Below are 21,095 nucleotides of genomic sequence, written 5' to 3' on the forward strand. Positions count from 1 at the left end.
TTCTCTTGTTGCGGAGCACGGGCTCTAGGCGCATGGGCTTCAGTAGTTGTGGCTCTCAGACTCTAGTGTGCAGGCTCAGTAGTTGTGGCGCACAGGCTTAGTTGCCCCACGGCATGTGGAATCTTCCCAGACCAGGGCTCGAACCCATGTCCCCTGTGTTGGCAGGTGGATTCTCAACCACTGAGCCACCAGGGAAGCCCTCTTATCTGCATTTTATGGACAGAACTGTCCTTCAGCACTCTGAGCCATAGGAAGGTAGCTCAGTTCCCTTCACTGCAATCTGCAGAAACCACGTCTCCTGTTCCTCTGTGGACTATGCCAGCATCATTGTCCATTTATTGCCCAGCTTTGAATTCTTTTTGCTTTTATGGCACCAGAAGATTTCTTTATTTACAGGTCTTGGTTGTGTATGAACCTGTTTTGTTTTGTTTTTTTAAATTTAGCATTTCTCCTTTGTTTTATAACAGGGCATGGGCCTCTCCACTGTAGCTCAATCTGACGTTGATAGTAACTTTAATAGTTTTTTTTTTTTAACCATGAGGGAATTTAAATTTTAAATATTGTATTAAATTATTTTATTATGGGGTAAATAGAAAGCTATCAGAATAATATGTTGTAAACTTCTAATGTGTCTGTTGCCATGTGGAAGTGTTAGCTAAGTGCTATGTCTTTCCCATGTGATTTTTTTCTACTGTTTTCTTTTAATTGTAATATATACTTTGGATAGTGCATTTCCTGACTCATACGAATAAAGAAGATCAAGGGGACAACGAACAGATTTCAGTAACGGAAACTCATCCTAGTCAGAAAACCTGTGTGTTTCCTTCTGCCGATTCAGCTGTCAGCCTTTCCAGTGACCAGAATTTGACTTCTCCTGGTATCGTTCTTTTTTCATTTACTCTTATTTTCCAGTACTCGTACTGAAGAGTACTTACTAGGAATATAGTTGTGAAGGATTCTTGAAGCCATTTTGCAATACTTATAAGTTTTGGGGAAGGGATGTTAAAAATTGTGCTATTCACATGAAGAGCTATGTCATCTTGTCACCTTCATAAGATACACTGCAAACATGTGTCATATCTCTGTGTAACTTATTAATGTTAAATACATAGCAACTGAAGTATTATACCATTATACTGGTATATTATACTATAACACTATAATATTTGAGTTTTATAAAAATTAAGAAATTCCAACTCTGTCAATTATGAGAGTTTTGATTTGGAAACAATAATAATAGCTGTAATTTATTGAGCCTCTGCCATGTGCCAGACATTGTTGTTTTACATGCATTGACCCTGGCGTAAGCCTGACCTGTGACGTAGCTACCATTATTATCCCCATTCTACAGTTGAGGATATTGAGCCTTAGACAAGTTCAGTGCCACCGTTCATTCCATTTCATTTGGAGCTGGCAATTCAAAATGCTATCCCTTGGTCCTGACAAATACTTTGTGTCATATAAACAGCAGGGCATACTAGGGACTTCCCTGGTGGCGCAGTGGGTAAATAGCAGGGCATACTAAATATCACAGTTGGACCACTAACAGTGGCTTTAAATATTTTTTTTGCCCTCAGATATTTATGGTCAATAATGATGATTCTACTGAATGTTTACAGTATGTTTTATTACCATTATTAACTTAATATAATCAGTTAAGAAATGCTATTTTTAAATGACATTGCTGTTATTTAAACAAAAGCTATTAAGAAGCTGGTTTAAACTTTGTAATTTTTTTCTCTAAGTTCTTTCTAGATTCTGTTTGTATTTCAGTCATCATCACATGGGTATAATCATTTTTACTTCATAGAGTTGTTGAGAAGATTAGGTACTATATAGAGAGCAATTAGCTGAGAATCTGTTTGATTCCTATAGGTTCTTGGTTACCAGTATCTTTCCTCTTCCCTCTTATGGGTGGGGAGAGAATTGAGAAATGAGGTTAAAGAGGCTTTAGTGGGTTCTAGCTGTATCTGAGAAGTCTAAACTCCATTTTGTACTTGGGAATCATTGGTAAATTCTGAGCAGTGGAGGTTAGGAAGAGGACCAGGGTGGAGGACTAGGTCGGTTAGTGAGCTGTTAGATTAACCTGACCTGTGCAGTGATGAGGGCCTGGGCAGTGCTGTGGGAAAGGAGAAGCAACAAGAGACATTCTGAATAGCCAGCTGGTGATACTCACTGACTAAGTGGTTGGAAAGGAAGGAGAACGTGAATGGCTGGTTAGCATTGTCAAACTAAGAGCAAAGATATCACCAGGTCTTAACGTCAAACTCTAGAGCACTTTCGGACCACATGTAGCATTTAAGGTGATGCAGGGCCATGTCATATTTAGGATTTAGTTTTTGATAAGGAAGTAGAGCTTGCTGAGAGCTTTAGGCTTAAAAAACAGATGTAAAAGCCTTTTGCCTAATTGTATAGTTAAGACTTAGAGAGTGTATCAGTTTTCTGCAAGAAAGATGGAAAAAGGAGAAAAGCTGAGGACCAACCTGTGAAATGCCACCCATTAGAGAGCAAGGGGACCCCCCCACCTCCAGTGAGGGAAATGGATGAGCAGACTCTGGTAAAGGGATTTTCAAGAAAAAGTGAGTGGCTAACAGTTTCACAAGCCACCAGAAAGTCAAGAATGAAGACTGAGTTTTTTTTAAGGACTTGAGGACTTTCAGTGTAATATCAAGGGTAGAAGGTTGGGGACGAAGACAGGCTCAAGAAGCTGTTAAGTATAGGCAACTTAAGAATTCTGGCAGTAAAAGGAAATGAGAAAAATGAAGATAGAAATGAGATAAATGAAGTCAAAGATCATTTCGAGTTGGGGATAAATATAAACTCTTATGTTTAAAGGCAGAAGAAAAGGAAGTACTAGGAAAAGAGAAACTGAGAGTACCAGGTTAAGGCGATGATTCATTCAGGATTGTAATAGCTTCTTAAACTCTAAGGCCAGAGGAGAAAACAAGGAGAAGTGTCAGTAAATGTCATAACACATGTCAAGGTGGATAAATAAAAATGTTTTTTCTCTAGTATTCAATGTTTAATTATAAATTAAAAAAGAAACCTAATTAGTATTTTTTTAGAAGTGCAGAATTTAGATGCCCTAATGGGTGTTTTCTTCTCCAAGGTTGACTTCTTGGAAAGATGTACAGTCATTCCTTTACTTCTAGTGCTCACAAATAGCTCAAATTTACTCTTTTGAAATTGACTTTCACTTCTTAGCAAATTCTTCTGAGTGTTCTTGTCAGTGCCAAATAATTTAGTCACTGAGAATGGATTTAATTTTTGTTAACAGCCATAAGTTATTCAGAGGTGTTTCTGATAAGTGAATTAAATGATCAGGCTGAGTGTCACTGGTTGGAATTTTTTAAAAAAAGGAATCGTCACTATCAAGGAATGAAGCTGATCCATTGTGTCTAGTAAATTGTGAAGCCTGTCCCAAAGAAAAAGTTCCAAAAATGCTTTGAAAATGAAGTAAGGATAGAATCTTCCTATGTAACTACTTTTAAAAGTAGTTATTTGAATATAACACTTCTCTGCCTTTTGATGAAAGGAATGTTTCATTTCTTAGTCAGATCTTTTATATCTCATTAGTTTATATGTACACCATTATCGAAGAACTCGCAAATGACAAGACTGTGAGAGCAAAGATAATGTAAAATTCTTGATTTGAGGATTAACAAACAAAACAACATGTGCTTAAGAAAGCAAAATTGTTTTACTATTAAAAACATGTGAGCATGGATGATATAATAAAGGACATGATGAACATGGGCCTTAAACCAAAAAAAAAAAAAATGTGGATGTTCTAAGTCTTAGAGGCAGGGTGGATTTATCTTAGGATAAGAAAATCTTAACAAGGAAGTGTTTTTGACAAGAGATGTCAGGACACTTTTCCCTGTATTAACTCAGTTCTCTTTGAGGGTTAAACATACAGAAAATTGAGTAGACCAAGTGTTTTGCTTTAAAGACGTGTTGTTAATATTGGACAAGGTTTAAAAATTATTCTTTGGGGCATATTCTTCCAAGTAAAGGCTCTTGGAGTTAAATTAGATATTTTCCCAAAAGTATTCCTTTTAGATCATCAGAAGTTTTTGTTTTTTGTTTTTTTAGTAAATCTCACTCCAGTATTCTAAACTGTGTATGAAGCAAAGAAAGATTGTACCTCCTAAAATGTATTATTCAGAGTACTCTGGATAGAAAAGTAATAATCTTAAAATGTGGACAATATTCACTACCAAATAGAGGTTTAAAAGTATTTCAGTTTCTGTATATATAATTTCTAGATCAGCTTAATAATCGAAAATAGGAAAAGTAACTGACCTGAAATTTTTATTAATAGTAATGTGTTTTTTTTAAGGTGTGAATAACAGTGATGAATTATTTGAGAGGTAAATATCTTAAGAATTAATTCACAGTTTTACTTAAAGTTAGGTATAAATTATGTGTTCTGGAAATTTTGTTGTTCATATGTATGTAAACTTCTACACTACATATTTTTTGTGGATTAAAGGAATGTAATTCCCATTGGGAATGGGGTGTTTTAAGATAGCAGTCCCCAACCTTTTTGACACCAGGGACCGGTTTCTTGGAAGACAGTTTTTCCACAGACGTCAGGGCTGGGGGATGAGTATTGTTCAGGTAGTAATGCGAGCAGTGGGAAGCGGCAGATGAAGTTCTCGCTCACCCACCGTGCTCACCTCCTGCTGTGTGGCCCTGTTCCTAACAGGCCACGGACCAGTAGCGGGGTAGTGGTCCACAGCCCCGGGGTGGGGCCTCCTGTTTTAAGAAACTGAGGATTGTTATATTGTATCCCTTACTGTTCAGCATAGGTAATTAGAATACAGTAGCTTACATTTGCTACATTTTCTTTTACTACGTATGTATTAAATTTCAATAGGCAGGACAGGTTGTTGTCCTAGTTGTCCCAGTTGTCCCCTAGGCCTTACGTTTGCTCCTTTGAGAGTGCATATGAAGTTATCAATTATTGATGATTAGGCTTTTCCACCGAGGATTACTGGAATTAAAGCAATAGAAGGAAATTAGTTATATGTTTATCATTTTTTGTGTTCATTTATACTCTTGGAGAGCATAGTTTTACATGTTCATTTTTGCTTAATGTAATTAAGTTGTAGATACTGATTTATATCTCTCATACTGCATTTGGGAATGAAGTGTTTCAGTAGATCCACTCCAGATGAGTGAACTGACTGATATTGCAGACATTATCAATGACCTTATAACAAAAGATGGAGTTTCCAGTGAAGAGCTTGGCTTAACAGAACAACAGGCGAGGAGCATCTCCAGGTAATCATTGAATAATTCATTTTTAACCTGCTTAAAATGTTTATGGTTCAAGAATATTTAAAATTGACCATATTTTATGTGATTTTATTTTTTACCTCTTTATTGGCGTATAATTGCTTTACAATGTTGTGTTAGTTTCTACTTTATAGCAAAGTGAATCACCTATATGTATACATATATCCCCTCCCTCTTGAGCTTCCCTCCCACCTTCCCTATCCCACCCCTCTAGGTGGTCACAAAACATCGAGCTGATCTCCCTGTCCTATGCAGCAGCTTCCCACTAGCTATCTGTTTTACATTTGGTAGTGTATATATGTCAGTGCTACTCTCTCACTTCATCCCAGCTTCTCCTTCCCAGACTGTGTCCTCAAGTCCATTCTCTACGTCTGCATCTTTATTCCGGCCCTGCCACTTGGTTCATCAGTACCGCTTTCTTAGATTCCATATATATGTGTTAGCATATGGTATTCGTTTTTTTTTTTTCTGACTTACTTCACTCTGTATGACAGACTCTAGGTCCATCTACCTCACTACAGATAACTCAGTTTCATTCCTTTTTATGGCTGAGTAATATTCCATTGTATATATGTGCCACATCTTCTTTATCCATTTATCTGTCGATGGACACTTAGGTTGCTTCCATGTCCTGGCTATTGTAAATAGAGCTGCAATGAACATTGTGGTCCATGACTCTTTTTGAATTATGGTTCTCTCAGGGTATATGCCCAGTAGTGGGACTGCTGGGTCATAGGGTAGCTCTATTTTTAGTTTTTTATGGAACCTCCATACTGTTCTCAATGGTGGCTGTATGAATTTACATTCCCACTAACAGTGCAGGAGGGTTCCCTTTTCTCCACACCCTCTTCAGCATTTATTGTTTTAGATTTTTTGATGATAGCTATTCTGACCGGTGTGAGGTGATACCTCACTGTGGTTGTTTTGTTTTGTTTTGTTTTGTTGCGATACGCGGCCTCGCACTGCTGTGGCCTCTCCCGTTGCGGAGCACAGGCTCCGGACGCGCAGGCTCAGCGGCCATGGCTCACGGGCCCAGCCGCTCCACGGCATGTGGGATCCTCCCGGACCAGAGCACAAACCCGTGTCTGCTGCATCGGCAGGTGGACTCTCAACCACTGCGCCACCAGGGAAGCCCCTCACTGTGGTTTTGCTTTGCATTTCTCTAATGATTAGTGATGTTGAGAGCATCTTTTCATGTATTTGTTTGCTATGTGTACATTTTCTTTGGAGAAATGTCTATTTAGGTTCTCCGCCCATCTTTGGATTGGGTTGTTTTTTTTTAATATTGAGCTACATGAGCTGCTCTGTATTTTGGAGATTAATCCTTTGTCAGTTGATTAGTCTGCAAATATTTTCTCCCATTCTGAGGGTTGTCTTTTGGTCTTGTTTATGGTTTCCTTTGCTGTACAAAAGCTTTTAAGCTTCATTAGGTCCCATTTGTTTATTTTTGTTTTTATTTTCATTACTCTAGGAGGTGGGTCAATAAGGATCTTGCTATGATTTATGTCCTAGAGTGTTCTGCCTATGTTTTCCTCTAAGAGTTTTATAGTGTCCGGCCTTACATTTAGGTCTTTAATCCATTTTGAGCTTATTTTTGTGTATGGTTTTAAGGAGTGTTCAAATTTCATTCTTTTACATGTAGCCGTCCAGTTTTCCCTGCACCACTTATTGAAAAGGCTGTCTTTTCTCCATGTGTATCCTTGCCTCCTTTGTCAAAGATAAGGTGACCATATGTGCATGGGTTTATCTCTGGGCTTTCTGTCCTGTTCCATTGATCTGTATTTCTGTTTTTGTGACAGTACCATATTGTCTTGATTACTGTAGCTTTGTAGTATAGTCTGAAGTCGGGAGCCTGATTCCTCCAGCTCCGTTTTTCGTTCTCAAGATTGCTTTGGCTATTCGGGGTCTTTTGTGTTTCCATACAAATTGTAAAATTTCTCGTTCTAGCTCTGTGAAAAATGGCATTGGTAATTTGATAGGGATTGCATTGAACCTATAGATTGCTTTGGGCAGTATAGTCATTTTCACAACATTGATTCTTCCAATTCAGGAGCATGGTATATTTCTCCATCTGTTAATGTCATCTTTGATTTCTTTCATCAGTGTTTTATAGTTTTCTGAGTACAGGTCTTTTGCCTCCTTAGGTAGGTTTATTCCTAGGTATTTTATTCTCTTTGTTGCGATGGTAAATGGGATTGTTTCCTTAATTTCTCTTTCTGATCTTTCATTGTTAGTGTATAGGAATGCCAGAGGTTTCTGTGCATTAATGTTGTATCCTGCAACATTACCAAATTCATTGATTAGTTCCAGTAGTTTTCTGTTAGCGTCTTTAGGATTTTCTATGTATAGTATCATGTCATCTGCAAACAGTGACAGTTTTACTTCTTTTCCAGTTGTATTCCTTTTATTTCTTTTTCTTCTTTGATTGCTGTGGCTAGGACTTCCAATAGTATGTTGAATAAGAGTGGCGAGAGTGGACATCCTTGTCTTCTTCCTGATCTTAGAGGAAATGCTTTCAGTTTTTCACCATTGTGAATGATGTTTGCTGTGGGTTTATTGTATATGGCCTGTATTATGTTGAGTTAGGTTCCCCCAGTGCCACTTTCTGGAAAGTTTTTATCATAAATGGGTGTTGAATTTTGTCAAAAGCTTTTCCTGCATCTGTTGAGATGATCATATGGTTTTTATTCTTTAATTTGTTAATATGGTGTGTCACATTGATTTTTTTGCATATATTGCAGAGTCCTTGCATCCCTGAGATAAATCCCACTTCTCATGGTGTATGATCTTTTCAATCTGTTGCTGGATTCTGTTTGCTAGTATTTTGTTGAGGATTTTTTACGTCTATGTTCATCATTGATATTGGTCTCTAATTTTCTTTTTTTGTGATATCTTTGGTTTTGGTATCAGGGTGATGGTTTGGGAGTGTTCCTTCCTCTGCAGTTTTTTGGAAGAGTTTGAGAAGGATAGGTGTTAAAACTCTTTTCTAAATGTTTGATAGAATTCGCCTGTGAAGCCATCTCTTCCTGGACTTTTGTTTGTTGGAAGATTTTTAATTACAGTTTCAATTTCATTACCTGTGATTGGTCTGTTTATATTTTCTATTTCTTCCTGGTTCAATCTCGGAAAGTTATACCTTTCCAAGAATTTGTCCATTTCTTCCAGGTTGTCCATTCTGTTGGCATACAGTTGCTTGTAGTAGTCCCTTATGATCCTTTGCATTCCTTCAGTGTCAGTTGTAATCTCTCCTTTTTTGTTTCTAGTTTTATTGATTTGAGTTCTCTCCCTTTTTTCTCGATGAGTCTGGCTAAAGGTTTATAAATTTTGTTTATCTTCTCTAAGAACCAAATTTTAGTTTTATTGATCTTTGCTATTGTTTCATTTTTTCTATTTCATTTATTTCTGCTCTGATATTTATGATTTCTTTCCTTCTACTAACTTTGGGTTTTCTTTGTTCTTCTTTTTCTAGTTGCTTTAGGTGTAAGGTTAGATTGTTTATTTGAGGTTTTTCTTGTTTCTTGAGGTGAGCTTGAATTGCTATAAACTTCCCTCTTAGAACTGCTTTTGCTGCATCCATAGGTTTTGGATCATTGTGTTTTCGTTGTCATTTGTTTCTAGGTATTTTTAAATTTTTTTGATTTCTTCAGTGATCTCTTGGTTACTTAGCAGTGCAGTGTTTAGCCTCCATGTATTTTTGTTTTTTATAGTTTGTTTTTCCTATATTTGAATTCTAATTGATTTCTAATTTTCTGATTTTTTAAGAAACAAATTCAAAGCTTAAAATAGATTTTTTTCTTTGTAAATACATTTTGTGGTGTGTATGTCATTCCTCCCCCTCCTCCAATATATAGACTGGTTTATTTAACTAATACAGCACATCTGTATCCTTTGAGTTTTCCCAAGGTCTCATCACCCTGAGTACAACATAGATTTAATCCTATTTCTTCTTAGAAGCATTAATGATTTATTTCACAGTACTTTACCCTAAATATGAACCCTTAGAATACATTTTAAATAGCTTTTCCTTGGAACATTAGGTTAAAATGTTTTTTTCTTGTAGCCTTTCCTGGGCCCAGAACTCATTCCTGATAGAATAAAGGCTGCCTCTTCTAGTAATGCTTCTTTGGGATACATATGCCTTTTGGCTTATTGATTCATTGGGGGCTGGTTGGGTAGGGTACCCTCTGCCTGGCATGTACAAAGAGTCCAGTCTCTCAGAAGGAAATCAGGTGTTCAGTATCAGCCACATCGTCTGTATGCGTGACCCATCTTCCAGTTAGGATGGTGTCTTCTTCGCATACTTGGTGATGAGTCTGCCCCAAATCCCCGTCTACGACACCTGTTTTTTTGGGCCACTCTCAGTACTCTTTGTGTAGAAGCCAAGATGGGATTAGATGTACAAAAGATTTACTGAGACAAATGCCTGTGAAGGGAAACATCAGAAGTGGGGCAAGGCATCAGACCCCAATGCAGTTCTGACCCCTGCCAGTGAAGGAGAGAGGGTTGGGTAAGCAATCCCAGAGTACAGTGTAGCTCTAAGCGTGTTTCAGCTGGGTCAGTGGTGAGACATCCTGCCAAAATCGCCCATCAGAGGAGTCCTGTCTCTGTAGATCGGGGCCAGCCACAACATCCCTGCCACGCTCGGTTGTTAGCTCGGGTTGGCCCTTGGGAGGTGCGGCCTGGGCACGAACGTGAGGCCACATCCAGAGAAGCATCAGTTTAGAAGTCACCTCTGTAGTGTAAGTTTTGGAAGTGATTGCGATAGTCCAGAAATAGGTTATAAGTGAAGAAATCCAAACCAGAACCTTTAAAGACATTAATATCTCATGGTGAGCAGAGAAGAAAGGCACCAGTTTAAGAGGCTGCATCGTGTTTTGAGAGTTAGAGAAAGACCCAGGTAAGAGAGAGTTTAAAGCAGAAAGGAGAAGCCAGTTGTACCAAATTTATAGAGAAGTGCAGTAAGATGAAGACTGAAGAGGCTATCAGTGACCTGAGATCATTGTCAGTGGATTTCATGGGACAGGTTGTAGCAAGTTGATTAGACATCATGAGTGTATGACTCTTCAAGATGGGGCAGAATCTGTCCAAAGAAACAGTAGTTGTGATACTTTTTATCTCCATAACAAATTTAACATCAAGTTATGCCCTGCTGGTTAAATTTCTTAGGATTCAGCATTCCTCTGGTAGACGTCCACAAAGAACTGAGAAGGAGAGAAAAGAGATTCAAGTCTGGATGAAAAGAAAACGAAAGGAAAGAATGGCAGAGTACTTAAATCAGCTAGCAGAAAAGAGAGGGCAAGAACATCGTCCTTTCTGCCCCAGGAGCAACCCAGTAAGTCTGCAGTATCAAGGGTAATGGAATTATCACAGAATATGTGTAATTGTTTTCCTGGCAAGTATTCAAGAAAAGGATTAACATAATTTGGATGCATTTTTTTGTTTGATAGAAAAGTCAGCATTTTACTTAAGTCTGGAAAAGTTAAGAAATTACCTTAAAATGTAGCAGGGAATTCTACAAACCATGTTCTATTGAACTATCTTAGATTATTTTTTCTCCCTGAGGCTAATTATGGCTCTAGCATTTTATTTTATTTTTAATTAATTAATTTATTTATTTATTTGGCTGCGCCAGGTCTTAGTTGTGGCGTGCGGGCACTTAGTTGCTGCGTGTGGGATAGTGTTCCCTGAGCAGGGATTGAACCCAGGCTCCCTGCATTGAGAGCACAGAGTCTTAACCACTGGACAGCCAGGGAAGTCCCGTGGCTCTAGCATTTTAACCAAATGAAGAGGTCGAGGGGTTGGGTGACCAGTTGGAGTCACTCCCTTAATTTTCAGTGAAAGTCAGTGGCAGTTGAACAACTGTGTGTGTAGTAAGCTATTTTAAAAATTTTCTCTCCATAAGTTATCTACAAAAAAATCTATTAAAAGTATGGTCCAGTTATGAACCAACAGAACAGTGGCACTTCTGTGTGTGTGCTTGAACTGTCCGTTAAACTGTCAACATTGGTTTCCTGAGCCCTGACTATGGACATCACCATGGCCCGGTCAAAAGTGTTTTTCTTCAGAAGGTGAAACAAAGCAGTGTTCCTTTGATGATTACATAACTGTGAAACTCACATTTAGATTACACTTGGATTATAGTTTATCTTTCACTTTGTCATCTGAAATAAAATATAATAGCACTTCATCTTTTTTCAGCATCATGAGGGGAACATATTCTGTAAGTGAATTTTCCAGATAAGGTTGTCACATTTCAGCACCAAATGGTGCAAAAGTAGGTGAACTGTTATTTAAAGAGTGTAATTTACTTACCTGTGTCTGGAGAGAGCATGCAGATGTTAGATGACATTTTGTTGATAGCTCTGGGGACATGGTAATGACCTTCAGGGCTACTTGAAGACCAGAATCTTACCGTGTGTGTGTATATATGTGCTCTTCTACCCCACGGAGGATGAGTTTGCATATCACCCTCGCTGTCAGCCAAGCAGATTCCCCAGATGGTTAGAATTGTATCCAAATTTAGAATAAATGAACTCTGAGGGCATTGGGACTGTTTTGTTCATAGACTTTGTGACATCTCCTTCAGTATCACAGATAATTGTTTATTTTTAGCTTCTGTTTGGGTAAAGGTATGGAACTAGTGAGGGGTTAATGTAATTAAAATTTTCATTTTCATTTTTATCAGAAATCAATAAGACCTTAAATTTATTGTTGACTACTGTATAGGACCTTGAGAAAGTGAATCCGCTTCTGTGTGTACGTTTTTATATACACAATTGTATGTGAAAGGACTTACCCTCATTAGTAATTCAACAGTAACTCTTAATGTTCTGGAATAAGACATATATAGCTGATGTTGGCCAGTTTACCCCATGGTGCATAAGTTTTGAAGAGTTTACAAGTCACAATGAACCCACTACAGTAGGTTTCTGGTAAACATTTTAAAACATTAAAGTGATGGTTTTAAATGTCTGACTCATTTCTGCTTTTATCAACCAAGCTCTTGGTGAGATTAATCATAAGACAGAGTGCAGAGTACAAAGTATGGGTGTCTCCATCGTTAAAATGTTCCTATTTTCCATTTTAAATGCAGCTGATAAGGATTTCTCCTTTTGAGAAAATACATTAGTTTACTAAAATAGACTTTGCATTCCATTTATTAAATTGGATTTTATTTTAATTACATGATGCTTTAATTTAACATTTTCATATTTTGTGCTGGGGTAGGAAGCTTCATCAAATATGACAGTGTTTTGTACTGTTTACTAAATAACAAAATTATGTTTTGACTTCCTATTAAAATATATTAGTGGAATTTTCATGTTTTCCAAGGGTCATAATGGTTTAATTATTTGAATTGAACAGTAATGAACTAACTGGTTATTTCTTGTGCAGTTTTACATGACTTCAAGGGAAATCAGGCTGAGACAAAAGATGAAGCACGAAAAAGACAGGTGATTTTGGTGGTTGCACCCTGATCATTCTCTCTCTTGCTTCCTCAAGGCCGTAGATAATGCCTTAGGGATTCTGGTTTGCATAGTAGTCCCTTTTTTGTTGATAAACAGAAAATTATGGGAGCTAACTGCAAGGAAAATAATTAGACTCCAATAGCCTTTTTCGGAATTGCTTTCAAATATTATTTATTCCATTCAATTTTTATACCTTATTTCTGCTATTCCCCTCCCTCTCCCAATCCAGATATGTATGTGCATTTTGAAAATACCCCAAAGGCCATAACTACAGATGCCTTTAATAATACCTCCTAATGGTTTTCAGAAATCTGAAATTTGAATTTGTATTGAAATGCATGGAAGAAAATAAATGCTAGGTGGTCTTTGAACACTATGTTCCCTCTAGAAATATGAACTGAAAGTGACTCTTTTACTAAATGTTGTTTAATTCTTTCTCTAAAGATTGCTACTCTCTGACCACTATAGTCGTCGAATCTCACAAGCATACAGTCTGATGAATGAACTGTTATCTGAATCAGTACAGCTTCCAGCAACTGCACAGAAACCATTGCCTAACAAACCCAGACCTGCTCAAATTCCCAGAAGGCAACGCTCCCTTTCTCCAAGAGGGTAAGACAAGGGTTGGCACGTCATTTGACAAGATAATGTCAAGCGTGATAAGTGTGAAGCGCTGTTGTGACTCAAGTTCAGTGGACTTGTTCTGAATTATGATAATAAAGTGAAGGGGAAAATGGTGCCGTAATTATGAGGTCTTCATTAGTTTTAATCACCAAGGAAAAAGACAAAAATGTCATTAAATGTCTAATTAAGATATAACAAAGCACTTCTGTATGCCTAATACAATTTTTATATCCATTCAATCCTGTTTTCTTCTTTTCTGTAGTTTTTGTTAATGATTCCTTCTGTAATTTGCCTCCTAACTGCTCCCCTGTTTCTCTGCTTGGCTCCATTCTTGTAGAAACAGATAGTCATCACCAGCTTACCACTTCTTCCTCTTCTTCCCACCCAGTTATTGCTGATTCAATTGTAGATACTGTTACATGTTTCTTCTTAAATTAATGACCTGCATTAAGTTTGGATATTAGTTCATTAGGCAAGAATTAATTAAACATAGATACTAAAAAAAGTACCCAAGTGTAAAGTTTCTTATATATGGCAAACAAACACAAAATTATATTTGTTAATGACCCATAAGGAGGAAATGAATTGACAGTATAGTGTTGTTAAAAATTACCACCTTTGGCAAAATAATTGATTAGGATTGTAAACATAATCACGTAACTTAAGAGCCTAGAGGAAATGCTACCCGACACAAAGCTAGATGTAATCAAATTACTTGTGTGTGTGTAATTTGGGGTGTAATCAAAAGAGCAGAGACTCCCCTTGAATATTTCCTAGAATAATGCATGGTATTTAATACATAAATAACTGCCAAATGTATAGAGCATTTGAAATGGATAGAGAGATAAAAACAATTTCTTTGGAAAAAAATGAGTGAAGTTTGAGATATGAGGAGAGTTATACACTGAATGCATCACTGAGGTACAAAATGAATGTATTAATCTGAGCTGGAATTTACATCTTTTGAAATATTGTAGTTTATCACTGATAGAAGATTCTAGGAATATAATAACTGTGTAATTTCTACTTTAGAGAGAATCGACATGATCACAATTTTCCAATACATAGACCTGGAAAAGTCAGATATATATCCATCAAACCAAGTTATACCCAAAAGGGGAGACTTCTGGGGCAAACTCAAGGCTCACCCTGGCCATGTGGTAAGACTGAAAACTTTTTTTTTATCTTGTGTAATTTGGATCTATTTTTTCTTGTCTCCAAAGTTGTGTTTTCATTAGTAAAAGTTGTAAATCTTAGTGAAAAGCAGTTCCCATTTCAACAGAATGCAAGGGATTGATAAAGAGTTAGCGGTACTGGGATTTTGTTCTATTGCTTTGAAATGAGAAGACCCTAGGAATCTTTTTAAACTAATGGCCTTTTTGTAATAGAATTTGAACAGTCAGTTCTGTGTGATATGACTTATTTGGGAATCTGTTTCTTTTGTGTGGCTAAAGATGTAGGCATTTTTACAAATCAAGTTCTGATAGATTTCAGGATGGATATATAATAGAGTAGGAATAGAACAGGAGCAGGTTGAAATAGTATCGTTTTTACCCTTTTTGAATATTCTTTTCCACATTTGAAGATATAGTATTTGTTATTTATTACTAGCCTTCCTTTAGTTCATTTTGCCATATGTGGGTTTTGATTACTAAAGTAAAACATACTTATTTGTTTTAAAATGTATAATCATAGTTAACATGTAGTATACGTAGGTACAGCTAAGAACGTATAATAATAACTAATGTGCCAGGTTCCATTTAAGCACTTGAATTACAACTCTGTGAGAAAGGTACTATTATGTTCCCATTTTAAACAAGAGAAAGCCAAGGCAGAGGAAGTTGAAATAACTGCCTAAGATCAGATATCTAGGAAGTGGTAGAGTCTAGATTTGAACCCAGTCTGGGTCTAGAGCCTCCACACCTAGAACCTGAACTTCAGTATGCACGTTAACTGAGAAAATGGAAGTATCCATATATTGCAGTCTTTTTGATGGAACTTTATAGTTTGGTTAACTCTTGCTTTTGAATGATGAATTACAATAAGAAAACACTGTTCTTTTTTAAACTAGAATTTCAAAATAGTAACCATTTAAAAAAATTTTTAAGTTTTATTTTATACCTGATACATTTACCAAGATTAAATAAAAGAAATATCCAAAATTGGAAAATATTTTAAACTTGAATCATGGTTTCTTAATGTCCGATGGAAAAGTCTTGGATTATGTGGAAATATGTCTTTTTCTTGGACCTGTCCAATGTCAGGCCTGTATTGTTACCTTGCACTTGGCTGGGCTGAGGCCTTGGCCCTCTTTGGTCCCCTTACCTGTCCTTGCTGAGCTATGCTTGATGAGATGCTCCTGCTGCCCAGAGACTCAGAAGTCCTCAGTGACCAGTACCGCACACAGATAAGTCCAAACCCTCTCCCTGGCCTTGAAGGTGTCCTCCCCTTCTGCCTCCTTAGCCTCCTTTCCGCATACAATCCGGATGACCCATAGCACTTGCAGGCTTGCTTTCCAGACACGTGCTGTGTGCTCCCATTCCTGCCTTGAAAACTTCCCTTATACCTTAAATGCCTCCCCTCCGTGTCTTGGAAGACATCCCTAATTTTAATTCTTTAGCTCTTCCAACCCAGTGTAATGAATTTTAACATCCATATTTTCATTTTTTAACTGGCTGATACTTAACTTCCATGGTAGTTGTGAATATTAGAGACAAATAGTAGCATTGGTAACTAATATAGTTATTTTTTTTGTCCTCTGAACCCTCAGTCATGTGTTTCTGCCCTTCTTGAGGCACTACTGCAACAGGTCTTATGTTGTAGTTACTTATAAACTTGGTTATGTCCCGGGATAGACTAAATGATTTGAGGGTAGCAACACTTTCTACATCTGTGTTACCCCTTCACATTGAACAAATGAAATAATTGAATAACTGGATAAATGGGGAAAAAAGGCTATTTAGCTTTTTTGCTTAAAAATAGCTATATATAAACTAATTATTGTTCAAGAATATTAATGGGCAGGTATTATAGTATTTATACTGTGTCATAGAACACCATATGCCTAACTATTATCTGAGCTGACCTGTCACTCAGCTTCCTGGACCTCCAAGGCAAAGGTAGGAGAGGCAACTTGAGGGACTGTGAACACACTGACCTCCCTGACTGCCTCTGCCACATCCAGAACCCAGCCATTCCCCTGACAACATTCAGCGGCAGTGGGAGAAACCGGGCTCTTCCAGTCAGTGACACAGACAGCATGAGCCCGCTGGGGCAAGTTTAGTTGTTGCACAGGTGGGAAGTGAGGATCCATCAAGATTTAAAAATTCCCTGCAGTTCTTCTGGAAAAGAAGTTTTCCTGAAAATTCTTTGAGTTTGACTATATGTTGCTGTGTTTTATTTATTTATTAAATTAAATTAAATATTTATTTTTGGCTGGTTGGGTCTTCATCGCTATGCACGGGCTTTCTCTAGTTGCGGCGAACAGGGGCTACTCTTCGTTGTGGTACGCCGGCTCCTCATTGCGGTGGCTTCTCTTGGTGCAGAGTGCAGGCTCTAGGCACACGGACTTCAGTAGTTGTGGCTCTTGGGCTCTAGAGCACAGGCTCAGTAGTTGTGGCGCACGGGCTTAGTTGCTCCGTGGCATGTGGGATCTTCCTGGACCAGGGCTCAAACCCATGTCCCCTGCATTGGCAGGCGGATTCTTAACCACTGTGCCACCAGGGAAGTCCCAACTATCTGTCTTCTATAAAGCAGTATACAGTTTTTGGCTAACTTCTTCAGCCCCGTGCGCAAACTGTTAAATTTAAGAGTTTTCTTTCTTTCTTTTTTTTTTTTTTTGCTTGTTTTGTGTTTAATTCTGTCAAAAACAATATATAAGGACTATATGATAAGTATCTGAGAGGCATTATAAGCATAAATAATAGGTCTAGCCTTTGAAATCATCCAGGCCTAGGGTCATAGCCCAGCTCTGCCGCTCACTTTGTGCTCTCAGATGTTTCTTAAATCCTACCACATAGAGCTGTTGTGGATCATAACATAAAACATTTTGCATAACAAACAGTAAATAGTTGCTACTGATCCTGGAATTTAAGAAACCTTAGTTGATCATTCTCTTCGCATTTTGTCTAGGTATTTACTGGAAATAGGCTTATACACCTGGCTTTTCCAGTTGCCAGGGCACATTTGCCATATGAGAAAGGTCCGTGGTTGTGCTATAAGGATACCAAGTCTCAAAGTAGACTTTCCCTTCCTTCATCTGCACTTTTGTTTTGCTTTCTTGGTTCAAATCAACCACCATTTATTGGGCCCCTACTAAGCAGAAGATTTTGGTCCTCAAAGAACTTACAACATGAAAGGTGCATATGGAAGGCTAAAGAAGTTTGCCTGTCTTTATAGGAACTGCTACTTTTACCATACAGAGGAAAGCTGGTGGAGCCAAAGTGGCAGTAAGAAAGGCTGTGCAGTCTCCAGTTACCGTCCGAAAAGGTATGGGATAAAGGTTAGAAAGTTCTTGAGCTTAATACTAAAAATTTTTAAATCATAAATCACTCTTAGAAATGTCAAATACGGATTTCAGTATGAAGAGTGTGGCTAGGTGGTGGTAATGGGCTTAATAAGCACAGTGCTGAACGTAAAAACAAGTACTCAGGAAGGTGCTGTGATCACATAGCCATGGAGCACACAGACCCATAAGTTTGGCCCAATTAGCTCTGCTCTGATGGAGAGAGAGGGAAATTATACATCATTATCTCAGTCCCCAACATCTCCCCGAGCCCACCCCTCAACTGCTGTTACTCTCCACAATTTAAAAAACAGTTTCACATTCATCCTCCTATTAGCTGTCTGTAACAACCCTGGTAGATAGTCAGGGCAACTCTTATCCCCATCTTACAGCTGAGGAAGCTGAGGTATAGAGAAGCCAAGTGGCCTGCTCAAATCCCCTTAGAACAATAGAAAGAACAGCTAGCAGTTATAGAGAACTTACTTGATGCCAAGCATTGTATTAACATCTTATGTGCATGATCTCATTTAATCCAGTGAGGTATCTGTGGAATTAAAGAACTAAATTTGATGGGAATAATGATGAAAACACTAATTCATATATACCATAAAAATGATGAGAGATGTGAATTAATCTGTTCCTGTTATTATGCCTCTCTCCACTGCTGTCTCCTTTCTTTGCAGATTCTTCTTTCAGTTTACATCACATCTCTCTTCAGCTGTGTCTAATCTGCTATTTAACTCATTTATAAAGTTTTAATGTCGATGGCTATACCTTCTAGAAATTCTGCTTGGTCCTTTCCATACTTTCCCCCACTATCTGCATTAAAACCCAAGCCTCCAGTTACTGGGATTAATTTGAGTCCTAGAAGCATCATTTCCTGTGCTTTTAATTTTATAATCCCAGGTTAGTTTTTTTCTTTCAAAGTTTCTCATTTTAATCTTTTGTTACGATGTTTTCTAATTTAGAATACCCCATAGCTTTTTATTCTTTTCTAAGCAAATATGGAGCAATGTTTATTTTAACAGATAAAATGCCCTAAAATACAATGTTACCCCTAAAAATAGCTGAAATTATATGTACCTTTGTATTGTATTATGAAGCCTCCAGAGACTCAGGGTTTTGTGTTCTTGAAGTGAGTTACGACCTAGCATGAGGCCTTGCCCATAGAAAGGCAAAGAGAAGTATTTCCTTTGTTGTCCAGTGTCCAGCCCCTGAGAGTATGACTCCAGGTTTCTAGCTTGGGTGTTTTTCTAGACTGTGGCCTAATAATTGGCCCAGGTTGGGCAAGAGGAGGAGCAGGGTTTTCTTCTAGGGGAGATGGAGCTAATGGACTCAGGGTTACTGTTCAGTTTCAGACTCCTCAGGCAAGACTCTATAGAGTTATTTGGCAATAAAGAAACAGAGGCGGCATTCACGCTCCTACAGAAAAAGATGCTACTTTAGGGGAAGCTGGTGCACTTGCCCACTAGTTTCCACTCTGGGGTTTCTTCTTGATATATCACTTACTTTTGACCTTAGAAAGCTTTCCCTGGCCATGTTGGGGTAGGAACACCCCACCTGGAGAAGCTTTGCACATGTTCCGTTTCACAGAATTTTTTTCATATTGTTTTTTTATCTCAAAATTGGATATCCCAAATAAATCTAGAGAAATGCACTTTGATCTGAAGCAAAGGAAATTACAAAGCCATCCCTGTGTAAAGCAAGGTGAGAGAAAGCCAGTGATAGCCTCTCGAGGTTTGTAGATACCCCACAGGTAAAAGTTTACCCTAAAATGTAGGCTTATTAACCTTAGTATCAGCCGACTTGGTGATGATCTATCATTCTTTCTAGATGGCAGTAATTATGTTCATTTGACAAAACAAGAGTAGCAAAGGTTAGATACCAAATTAATTACAGCGGAGATAGGGGTGGGATTAGTTAATGGTCACAATCTTTGCTAATCTCTTACCATACCTGGAAGACTTGAAAGAACAACTTCAGCACCCCGCCTCCATTGTTTCCATCTACTCTGGAGGGACAGCCTACCCTTGTAGTCACAATACTGCTTAACTACCTGTTGGTTTCTCTTCTTTTTATCCTCAGTCTCAACCTTTTCTGTTTTACCAGCTGTTTTTTTTTTAAACAGTGTTCACATGTGCATTCCAATTGTGCATTCATAGATATTTTTTCTTTCACAGTTTTTCAAAAATTGTTCCTTAGTAATATTTACTGAAATAATTATTTTAATATGAAACTTTCAATCACACCCCAAAATACTCAGTGGTGTCTTTAAATAGCAGAAAAAAAAGTCAGCCCTTTTTCAACTAGAGCACAGTCCTCACATTGGATTCTAAAGTGGTGACCACAGGTGCTACAGGATGATGTTAACCTTACTTCTGTTTCAGACCCTTGGGGCTAATCAAAAGAAGAATCCCTAAGCCCTCTTGTACTGCCACCCTTCTCCCTGTAATCCAGGAAGCAAGCTATTGGAAAGCTGCTGCCTTGGGGATCCAGATAAATAGACCCGTTTCTCACTTACAGATGTGAAGATTATCCAAAAGAGCCCTCTAAGTACTATTCTTCTCTCCCCCAAAAGAACAGAAAGTTAACATATTAGCTCAGGTTCTGGGCATAGATCATCTCTCTCATCTTGGGCCATTACATAACCCCCTAAGCCTCACCTTCCTCATTTGCAAAATGGGGATAGTAACTGTTTCCCCACAGGACTTTCATGAAGAGTATTTATTCTGCAGCAGTCTGTTGAGCTCCTGCTACTTACCAGGCACTGTTAGTCAGGAACAACACAGACGGTAGCACAAAAATAAGATATGGGAGACCTTGAAGTTCTCTTTTAGGAGGTGTCATTGGAGTGAAGATGCTGAATGTTGAAAACGGGGTTGTCATGTAACAATAAGGAAGAACAATTCCAGGCGGAGAGAAGAGCAAGTTCAAAGCCCTGCTACAGAGGCAACCTTGATAGATTGCCTGGATTGGATTTTACTCTGCATCCAGTGGGACTCCATTGGAGGGAATTAAGCAGGGAGATAATATAATTTACATTTTAGAACATGTGGGAGAAGAAGAACAGAAGGCAGCAGACAAGCACAGAGATATTCCTTGGACTAGGGTTATAATAATAAAAATGGGGGGAAGTCATTCGATTTGGAATATAGAGCATTTCCCCGGAATAGGGCAGAAATTAACAGTTTGAT

General features: G+C 38.0%; 1 protein-coding gene across 4 annotated transcripts in view; it reads left to right on the forward strand.

Moving 5' to 3' along the window:
• Nucleotides 1-21,095, forward strand: part of CPLANE1 (ciliogenesis and planar polarity effector complex subunit 1) — a 128,585-nt gene that overhangs the window by 91,497 nt on the left and 15,993 nt on the right. For all 4 annotated transcript variants that reach the window (XM_033421246.2, XM_033421252.2, XM_033421253.2 and 1 more), the window contains 8 exons: nt 728-877; nt 4,343-4,373; nt 5,158-5,289; nt 10,471-10,636; nt 12,700-12,758; nt 13,218-13,385; nt 14,430-14,557; nt 17,796-17,885. In XM_033421246.2, coding sequence (XP_033277137.1) covers nt 728-877; nt 4,343-4,373; nt 5,158-5,289; nt 10,471-10,636; nt 12,700-12,758; nt 13,218-13,385; nt 14,430-14,557; nt 17,796-17,885 — 924 coding nt within the window. The remainder of the gene's footprint in view (nt 1-727; nt 878-4,342; nt 4,374-5,157; nt 5,290-10,470; nt 10,637-12,699; nt 12,759-13,217; nt 13,386-14,429; nt 14,558-17,795; nt 17,886-21,095) is intronic.

The sequence above is a fragment of the Orcinus orca genome, chromosome 3, assembly GCF_937001465.1.
Source record: "Orcinus orca chromosome 3, mOrcOrc1.1, whole genome shotgun sequence".
Taxonomy (NCBI): Eukaryota; Metazoa; Chordata; class Mammalia; order Artiodactyla; family Delphinidae; genus Orcinus; species Orcinus orca.